This window comes from Oryctolagus cuniculus, chromosome X, assembly GCF_964237555.1.
Source record: "Oryctolagus cuniculus chromosome X, mOryCun1.1, whole genome shotgun sequence".
NCBI classification, from domain to species: Eukaryota; Metazoa; Chordata; class Mammalia; order Lagomorpha; family Leporidae; genus Oryctolagus; species Oryctolagus cuniculus.
The window spans coordinates 83,779,745-83,790,720 of record NC_091453.1 but is presented as its reverse complement, the minus strand read 5'-3'; the positions used below and the strand labels follow the sequence as shown (position 1 = coordinate 83,790,720).

At 40.6% G+C, this 10,976-nt stretch overlaps 1 protein-coding gene across 1 annotated transcript; it reads right to left on the bottom strand.

Moving 5' to 3' along the window:
- Positions 1 to 759: 759 nt before the first annotated feature.
- On the bottom strand, positions 760 to 1,243 carry LOC138847495 (large ribosomal subunit protein eL22). Its single transcript, XM_070066414.1, has one exon. It carries the CDS (start codon positions 1,220 to 1,222, stop codon positions 836 to 838), a length of 387 nt encoding a protein of 128 aa, XP_069922515.1. The 5' UTR covers positions 1,223 to 1,243; the 3' UTR covers positions 760 to 835.
- Positions 1,244 to 10,976: the final 9,733 nt, after the last annotated feature.

Genomic DNA, 10,976 nt, shown 5'->3' with positions numbered 1-10,976 from the left:
GGAGTGAACCAAGAGATGAAAGATCTCTGTCTCTCTGTCTCTGTCTCTCTCTTTGTGTGTGTGTGTGTGTGTGTGTGTGACTCTGCCCTTCAAATAAATAAACAAGTCACCATTTATGGAGCACTTGCTATCTGCAAGACACTACCCCAAACACATTACATTTATTAGTTCACTGAATCCTCACAACAAGCCTGAAGAATATAGAATCATTATTTCAGAGGAAAATGTTCACATGACTGAGAGAGTAATGTTTCACATGTCCATTGCATTATCACATAAACCTTCTTAAAGAAGAAAAGTCTCAGTGTGGAACATCCTACTTCTGTATGAGACCCAGAGTGATTCCCTTCCATAAAGAGAGCATTTATAGCAAATATCTTGGAGGTGAATCCATATACTTTAAGAAAGTCATTTTTAGCTGTTATATATATGTATCTAATCTGGACCACCTATACAGGCAGCTTTCAGAATAGTGGCTACCTTCAACTTTCTGCAAGTTTAGTTCAACAAATCGGCTTGAGTTACCAGGGAGCAAAAGCAGAGGTATGATGATCTAGATCACCTTATGAATTGGTTCCTTCTTGTGACTTTACTCTCTTTAAAATTGATCATTGGTGCAAATTAAGCCATATGTTAAGGTATCCAAATGGTTTATCAGTGTATATCACTGTGAATGGACTACATACATTCATGAGCTTCTATTTGTGAAGCAAATTTTCACTAAGGAAACCTCACTTTTCTGCTAATTGACTATTATTATTTTATTTTATTTTATTTTTTTTGGTTCCCAAGTTTTATTCAAGAACTGATACAAAATTTTCCAGATAAATGAGTTTTAATCCTCGTCTTCCTCCTCTTCTTCGTCCTGGTTAATCTGGAAGTATCGTAATTCGTAACTCTCTTTGCTGTTAGCAACTACACGCAACCAATCACGTAGATTATTCTTCTTCAAATACTTTTTGGTGAGATATTTCAAATACCTTTTGGAAAAAGGCACCTCGGAAGTCACCGTGATCTTGCTCTTGCTCCTCTCGATGGTCACGGCCCCGCCCCCGAGGTTCCCGGCTTTTCCGTTCACTTTGATCCTCTCCTGGAGAAACTGCTCGAAGTTGGCCGCGTCCATGATCCCGTCTTCCACAGGGTGGGTGCAGTCCAGGGTGAACTTCAGGACCTGCTTCTTTTTTTTGCCCCCCTTCGCCACAAGCTTTTTCACGGGCGCCATGGCGGCAGCGGAGCCTATTATTATTTTATTACAAAAGAAGTACACCTTGTGGCTGGTGTTGTGGTGTAAAGGGTTAAACCATAGCCTGCAAAGCTGGCATCCCATATGGGTGCCATTTCAAGTCGTGACTGTTCTACTTCCCATCCAGCTCCCTGCTAATGAGCCTGGGAAGGCAGGGAACGCTCCCTGCTAATGAGCCTTGGGCACCTGCACCCAGGTGGGAGACCCGGAAGAAGCTCCTGGCTCCTGACTTTATTCCCTCCCCACTCTGGATACCACACATTATTTAATTATTCATTTTTTCAGAGAAACCTTTTATTTAAGGAATACAAGCTTCATACATTTCATAAGTACAACTTTAGGAACATAGTGATTCTTCTAACCGTACCACCCTCACACCCCCCTTGCTCCTCCTTCTTCTATTCCCAGTCTTATTTTTTTACTAAGATCTATTTTCAATTAACTTTATACACAGAAGATTAACTTTGTACTAAGTAAAGAGTTTAACAATTGGCGTGAAAAAAAAAAAAAAAGAACCGTTCCTCAACAGTCAAGATAAGGGCTGTTCAGTCATTCTGGCTCCTGACTTTGGCCTCACCCAGTCCTGGCCATTACGGCCATTTGGGGAGTGGACCAGCAAATTAAAAATCTCTTTCTCTCTCTCTCTCTCTCTGCCTCTCAAATAAATAAAATAAATCTTTTATACAGAATGGAGTACATCTTTACTTCTTTTGTTCAAATCTAAGTATGCAAACTAAAGGAATCTCTGAGACTTCTGTATTAAATCATCCGTTATAGATCTTTCCAGATGTTTGCTGTGCACATATGTGGCCAAAGATGCTTGTTTTTTTTTTCAAAATGAGAATATACTATACATATTAAGCTACAAATTGCTTTTATTTGCTTACTATATAACAAACATCATTCCATGTCATTATGCTTCACTGTAAGGATCTAGATAAGTATCTAGATAATCATACCTCTTTTTTTACTGTTACACAGTATTCCATAGTATGGGTATATGCATAATATATCAGCCATATCCCTATTGATAAGCATTCTGGGTTTGTGCTTAGTTTTTGACTACTAAAATAATATTCCAATTAATACCATTGCACATTTATTGTATATTTGTTCACATTTCTCTGGGTAGCAGAGCCCTGTCAGTGGACAAGTTGTCAAAGAGTATGTACATTCTGGATTTTATAATATAGTGTCAAAGATTGTCCTTTAAAAGAGCCCAACCTGTAAGGCCACCAGAAAACATACCAAACACTAGAGTAAGGGAAAGGGTTTATTGGGGAAAACCCGACAGACTGAAGGGAAGGGGCAAAGAAGGAAAAGAGGGAGATGGAGAGCGTAAGAGAGATCAAGAGAGAGAGCGAGAGAGGCAGAGACAGAGAGACAGGGACAGAGAGAGGGAGAGAGATCAGGAGACAGAGAGAAAGAGAATCACGTGTTCAGGAACAGGTCCTTTTAAAACTTTGCCGGGGAAGGGGGTTGGGCAGGGAAGCAGGAGCAACAAATCCCATTAGGATTGGGGTGGAGCTGACACCGGTGGCTGGGCCATGTGGCTACCTTGCTTCCAGCAATGGCAGCGGGGGTTAGAGCTTAGGATGGTGTAAAGCATGCCATAGATAAGACTGCACTGTTTTACTAACACAACCAATTTATACTCATACTCAGAAAGTGTAAGAGTGCCAGATTTCTCATATCCTTGTCACAATTGGATATTGTCATCTAAAAATCTTGCCGGTCTGATAAGCAAAAAATGCTATCTCATTGTTTAATTTGCTTTGATTAAAAGTGTTTAATAACTTTATATCTATTTCTAAAGGTATTTTTTTCTGCAGAAACAATTGAAATCATCAAAATAAAGAAATCTTTTTACTTTTTTGAAAAGGATTTATTTGAAAGGCAGAAACACAGACAGAGAAGGAGAGAGAGGGGGTTCTTCCATCTGATGGTTCACTCTTCACTCCCCAAATGGCCACAATGGTGGGGACTAGACCAGGCCAAAGCCAGCAGTCAGGAGTTTCTGCAGGGTCTCCCACATGGGTAACAGGGGCCCAAGTATGTGGGCCATCCTCTGCTGCTTTCCCAGGCGCATTAGCAGGGAGCTGGATTGGAAGTGGAGCAGCCAGGACTCAAACCAGTGCCCATATGGGATGGCGACACTGCAGGCAGAGGCTTAAGCTTCTTGGCCACAGAGCTGGCACTAGAATTCTTTTTACCTTTACAGTTATGTCACCCTGAGCCACTGTTAATATTTTGATATATCTTTTACAACTTTCTTCTAGTTCATATTTGTTCTGATATTTTAACCATCCTATATATATATATATATATATATGATTTTTTTAAACTGCTTATTTAACAGAGAAAGAGAAAAGGAGAGGGAGAGAAACAAAGTGCTCCCTTCTGAAGGTTCATTCCCCAAATGCCTATAATGGCTCCAGCCCAGCTAGGAGCCAAGGCTGCAAGCTCAATCCAGGTCTCTAATATGGGTGGAAGGAAGTCAAATCACTTGAACCATCACTGCAGCCTCCCAGCGCCCAGGAGTCAGAGGCAAATAACAAACACAGGCACTCTGATATGGGAGGGTGTTTTAACAGCTAGACCACATAGAGTATTGTGTACTATTTTTAACTTAACATTTAACTTGAGCTGTCCTGAATGTTACTAAGAGTTCTTTTAAAGACATAGCATTTAGCAGCATAATACTCCAGCACGTAATGTCACATAATTTATTTAACCAATCTACCATTTCTTGTGAGAGATTTAGGTAGATTCTTAAAATTTTCCAATGCCATAAATGGTGCTATTATCAACCTCTTTTAACATAAATTTGCATTTCTTTCTAGTTTCTTAAAACTAGATACCAAACTACCAAATCAGTTTGAGAAAATTGATTCATATTACCATAACATATTTGCTCTGATTTTCAAAAGGAACTGAAAATAACAATTTGTAGCAAAACTCTTGTTCATAAACAGATTCACATTCTGATCTGTGGTTGATTCACAGAGGTAATTTTATATTAAATTAAGTAGAATAATTCTTTAAATATATCACCAATCCTAAATAGTGTTCATTCAGGGCAGAGAGAATGGTCATTTATTTTGTTTAGGAAGTGAGTTTGGAAAGATTTTTGCATAGGTACTTTTTTTTTAACATTCTACTAGACAAAAATGTGAGGGAAGAGAAAACTTAATTTCACAGGACACACTATCTTTAACAGACAAGTTCAGTCTTACCTCTCTTTCCACACCCCACACTCTACTTTGTTTCTCAGCGTTTTGCAGAAGTTGCTGTTCATTTTTTTTTTTTTTCAAATGAACAAGCTGTCCTGGGGCTGAATGAAAGACTGAACACGGAAGCAAAAGAAAATCGTTGCTGCAAAGTATACAGGCAAACTAACAAAAAAGAAATCGCCATAAAAATGTCAAAATCAGGTCTCAGATAATGCAGATAAGTTCTCTGATAAAGTCATCTGATAGTGAATTTTGATAGAGACTTTATCTGCTTCAAGGTTTGAGATGAAAAAAAGAAAACAAGTTGGAAGAAAATACTATCAAGCATTGCGTCTTCCATTGACTTTTTATTTTAATCCCCAAGTTGTAAACAAGCTCATGCTGTGTGGTGCCCAAATGTAACATAATCCTTGATTTCATGCTCCTGATGCCTCACCAGAAACTGAAGTTGTCAATCGTATTTTCCTAGCAATGAAATGACACAGACCTCACCAAGGCCTGAGTTAGAAGGCCTGGAGGGAGATGCCTGGGGTGGCAGGTGGAATCACCTCATCATTTATCATGACTTGTCCTACAAGTGGAAGGAGGGAGATAAAGGCATTTTAAACCCAAAACCCTCCTGTAGAAAAACACAGACACATCATCAGATTAAATGCAAGTCAATATGTCGTCATTTGAGGTCACAGAGGTTACAGAATGAGAGGCTGGAAAAGTTCAGAAGATGAGAAATTATTTAGCCACTGACTAGGAAATAGAGCTACATCCTGTCTGAGCTGGTTGCGATATGTTTGATAAACAAACATCTATGACACACATTGCAAAACGTAGATTAGGAAACCTCAGGGCAGATCATCACAGGAAGAAGCATACCAGGGCCCTTGGCCAGTACACAAAGGGGAGCGTGTCTTCGCCAAGGTGAAGTCCGTGTCCCTGGGCCTGGGTTTTTTTGTGTGTGTTTTTTAAAAAGCACTTTCTACTGATACAGGTTTCACTGGGGCAACCATTTTACTCTCTACACATGCAAACAAAGAGTCTGTATTTGCCTCTGAAATTCAAAGCACCTAACACACTTTTCAACTAGGGACTTTAGAGTTGTAAAGCACTTTGGAGAGACCCCACTCTTTATTTATTTACAGATAAGGAAGCTGGGGCTCCAAAAGTTTAAGTAATTTATCCAAGGTGATAAAACTAGCTACTTCAGAACTGGGGACTAGAGCACAGATCTCCTGAGTCTCAGTTCACGCTGATCCCACTTCTCCACATTGCCTCTCGCATACTAATTTCCCAGAGGTTTACAACCTACACCTAAGCAAAATTACCTTAACCATACTTATTAAAATGTCCTGATTTGCTTAGGTAAAAAAAATCAGGAATATGTTAAGAGAACAGGAACATATGATCTGTTCAATTTGTATGTGTGTGTCTAGGGAAACAAACAGAAGTTTTTCAGGATTTATTATTTTTATTTGGAAGAGAGAGAGGGAGAGAGAGATGTCTTCCATCCACTGGTTCACTCTCCGAATGGCCGCAATGGCCAGGGCTGGGTCAGGTTGAAGCTAGGTGCTTCTTGAAGGTCTTACACATGATTGGTAGGCCCCAAGCACTTGGGCCATCCTCTGCTGCTTTCCCAGGTACATTAGCAAGGAGCTAGATCAGAAGTGGTGCAGCCAGGGATCTAACCAAGGCCCATATGGGATACTGGCACAGCAGGTGTCACAATGCTGGACCTGCAAACAGAATTTTTGAAAGAAAATAAGAATTCTCCTTTGTATAATTTGTTAAGAAAAAAAAAAATTCCAGGGTGCAATCATTGTGAGGCATCTGGTTAAGCTGGATCAGTCCTGGACCAGGTGGCAGGCACTCAAACCCATGCTGCTGTGGGATGTGCCAGCGTTGCAGGCAGAGGCTTGAGACCAAGGAACCGCTTCCTAGGCCCCTGAGGTTGCCACTGCCTGTGATGCCAGAGTCCAACTCCCTGCTAATGTGCTTGGGAAGATAGCTAAAGATGGCCTGAGTGCTTGGGCCCCTGCACCTCTCTCTCTCTCTCTCTCCCTCTCTCTCTCTAACTCTGCCTCTCTAATAATAAATAGAAAAATCTTAAAAAAAAAAACAGTGGTTTTTCTACTTTAAAAAAATCCCCACACTCTGCCAACTTATTCCTCAGTTATCTGCACATGCTCAATCTACTCTACAAAAGTCTACTCCTCTGCAAAGGTTGCAACCTCCTTCATATCCAATGGATTAATGGAGTCCATAGCTTGCCCCTATCTACCACTGATTTCTCTATTTCCTGTTTGCCACTCTGTGACCTTCTTACTACTTATTTTAACTGTATCAGCAAATTATCCTTTCCTGTAGAATTTATATCAGAAAGGAACTCCTCAATGTTGCAGAAATTTTGATATTTTGAAGGACTTGGCCCAGGAAGACATTTGGGGCATACACCAAACACAATTTCAAAATACTCGCTTTTGCCGTGGCATAGTGGGCTAGGCCTTCACCTACAGTGCCGGCATCCCATATGGGCACCAGTTTGTGTCCTGGCTGCTCCTCTTCTGATCCAGGTCTCTGCTATGGCCTGGGAAGCAGTGGAATATGGTCCAAGTACCTGAGCTTCTGCACCCACATGGGAGACACAGAAGAAGCTCCTGAATTCTGGCTTTGGATTGGCTCAGCTCCAGCCATTGTGGTTATTTGGGGAGTGAACCAGCAGGTGGAAGACCTCTCTCTCTCTGTCTCTCACACTCTCTGTAAAGCTGCCTCTCAAATAAATAATAATAAATAAAATCTTCTCATTGTTTCTGATGGTCTTATCTTTTACACCATATAAAAGAAATGGAAGAAATTTCAGAAGTACTGTGAAGAAAGAAATAATCTACAGTGAAATACATGAAAAGATGACTAGCGTTACTAGTCATTAGGGAAATGCCACAAGATATCGCTTCACACCTATTAGAATGACTAAGAAAACAACAAAAAGTCAAGTGATTGCATTTAGCCTAGCAGTTAAGATGCCCACCTCCAACATTAGAGTGCCCAGGGTTCAAAACCTGGCTCCTTCTCCTGACTCCAGCTTCTTGTTAATGCAGATCCTGGGAGGCAACAGTGATGTCTCAAGTGATTGGTTTCTTGCCAACCACATGGGACGCCTGGATTGAGTCCTGGCTTCAGCCTGGCCCAACTCCAGCTATCATGGGCTTTGGAGAGAGAACCATTAGATCACTGTTTATCCCTAATAAATAAATAAAATGTTAAGCAAATAAAAAATAATAGGAGTTAGCAAGGATATGGTGACATTGGAATCTTCCTGCACTGCTGCTGGGAACATATATGGTGCAGCTGCTATAGAAAACAGTGCAGCATTTCCTCAAAAAGTTAAACATAGTGCTGTCATGTAGCCCAATCATTCCAGTCCTAAGTATATTTCCCAAATAATTGAAAACACAAATTCAACTGCATGTACAAGCATGTTCATAACAATACTCTTCATAAAAGCCAAAAGGTAGACACAGCCCAAATCAAAAGATAATTGGATGGCCGGCGCCGCAGCTCACTAGGCTAATCCTCCACCTTCCGCGCCGGCACACCAGGTTCTAGTCCCAGTCAGGGCGCCAGATTCTGTCCCAGTTGCCCCTCTTCCAGGCCAGCTCTCTGCTGTGGCCCGGGAGTGCAGTGGAGGATGGCCCAAGTGCTTGGGCCCTGCACCCGCATGGGAGACCAGGAGAAGCACCTGGCTCCTGGCTTCGGATCAGTGCGATGTGCCGGCCGCAGCGGCCATTGGAGGGTGAACCAATGGCAAAAGGAAGACCTTTCTCTCTGTCTCTCTCTCTCACTGTCCACGCTGCCTGTCAAAGATAAAAAAATTTAAAAAAATTAAAAAAAGATAATTGGACAAAGATATTTGGTATGCCCATACACTGGGATATCTTTTGTCCATAAAAATGGATGATATATACTACAACATGGGTGAACCATGAAAATAGTATGCATAAAAGATCACATACTGTATGATTCCATTAATATGAAATACTTAAAATAAACTTATAGAGACAGAATGCAGAATGGTGGATACCTGGAGCTAAGGGTAAGGTGGATAATTGCTTAATGGATAAGGAGTTTGATTTGGAGTGATGGAAATGTTTTGGAAGTAAATAGAAGTGGTGGTTGCACAACACTGAGAATATACTAAGTGTATATTTAACTGTTTTAAAATGTATAAATTCATCTTATTTGAATTGTACCTCAATGAGTTATTATGAAAAAGAAATTATCTGCATTGAAATAATGAATCAAAATCACTCCCTGGAGAAAGTACAGTCTTGTCAATAAATGGCATTGGAAAAATTTGATCTATGCATGAAGGTGTATGAAACAAGACCCCCTACTCTCTCTCTACTCTATACAAAAATCAACAGTGGATCAAAGATTTAAATCTATGACCATGTATCATCAAATTACTAGAGGAAAACATAGGGTAAATGCTTTAGGACGTTGGCATAGGCAAAGACTTCTTAGATAAGACCCCAGAAACACAGGTAATCAAAGCAAAACTAGCCAAATGGGATTATAGCAAGTTGAGAAGCTTCTGCACAGCAAAGGAAACACTCAACAAAGTAAAGAGGCAAATCGAGAGAATGAGAAAAAGTATTTCTAACTATGAAACTCAATAATGGTTAATATCCAGGATATATATGGAGTTAAAGAAATTCAACAACACAATAAACAATCTGGCTGGCACCATGGCTCAATAGGCTAATCCTCCGCCTGCGGCACCAGCACCCTGGGTTCTAGTCCCGGTCAGGGTGCTGGATTCCTCTTCCAGTCCAGCTCTCTGCTATGGCCCGGGAGTTCAGTGGAGGATGGCCCAAGTACTTGGGCCCTGCACCCTCATGGGAGACCAGGAGAAGCACCTGGCTCCTGGCTTCAGATCAGCGTGGTGAGCTGGCTGCAGCGGCCATTGGAGGGTGAACCAACAGTAAAGGAAGACCTTTCTCTCTGTCTCTCTTTCTCTCACTGTCCACTCTGCCTGTCAAAAACAAAAACAAAAACAAACAATCCAACTGAGAAATGGACAAGGACATGCACAAGCATTTTTCAAAGGACTAAATACAAATAGCCAACAGAAACATGAAAAATGCTCAGAATCATTAGTCATCAGGGGAATGCAAATAAAAACAATGAGGTTTCACCTCACTCCAGTTAGAATGGTTATCATCCAAAAATTTAAGAAAATAACAGATGATGGTGAAAATGTAGAGAAAAAGGTCCACTGATGCACTGTTGGTGGGAATGTAAACTAGTGTCACCATTATGGAAGACAGTATGGAGATGCCTCAGAAATCTGAAAATAGATCTACCATATGACCCAGCTATCCCAGCCTGGGAACTTACCCAAACAAAATGAAATCAGCATATGAAAGAGTTTTCTGTACCCCCATGTTTATAGCATCTCAACCCTCAATAGCTAACATGTGGAATCAACCCAGATGTCTATAAATTGATGACTGGATAAAGAAAATGTGGTATATGTACACAATTTTTCAGCCATGAAAAATAATGAAATCTTATCTTTTGCAACAAAATGAATGCAACTGGAGACCATTATGCTTAGTGAAGTAAGCCAGACCTAAAAACATTATATAATATGTTTTTTTCTGATTTGTGGTGGGTAACATCTAGAATACAAAAAAAAAAAAATAACACCATGTATGAGTGAGATTGACATCCTGTGATTTTATTATTATTTATAACCGTTCCACTTTTTATTTGTTTAAAAATATATTTAGTGGAGCATTAAGCCTGTGATTATAAAGTAAGTTGAAACTATGTTATTGTGGCTGGCCCTGAGGTGCAGTAGGCTAAGCCTCTGCCTTGAAGCACTGACATCTCATATGGGCACCAGTTCAAGTCTTGTCTGTCCTCTTCCAATCTAACTTTCTACTATGGCCTGGGAAAGCAGTGGGTGATGGTGCAAGTGCTTGGTTCCTTGTTTTCATGTGGGAGACCTGGAAGAAGCTCCTGGTTCCTGGCTTCAGATTGGCCAAACTCCAGCCATTGCGGCCATTTGGGGATTGAACTAGCAGATGGGAGACCTCTTTTTTTGTCTCTCCCCCTCTCTGTAACTCTACCTTTCAAATAAATAAATAAATCTTTTTAAAAAAGAAACTATGTTATTACAAAAATTAAAACAAAATGAAAAAGGAAGGACAGAGGGAGGAATTGAAGTATCCTTATGTTCTTAGCATTGTATCTTTGAAATGAATGAAATCTGTTATCTTTATATGGATAAAAATATTTAGAAAAGAATGAATGAAGCAAAAGATTGTGAACTTCAAGTTTTAAAAAGTTCATGAAGCTGAAGTCGGCACCATGGCTCACTTGGTTAATCCTCCACCTTGCAGCGCCGGCATCCCTTATGGGCGCCAGGTTCTAGTCCCGGTTGCTCCTCTTCCAGGCCAGCTCTCTGCTGTGGCCCGGAAAGGCAGTGGAGGATGGCCCAG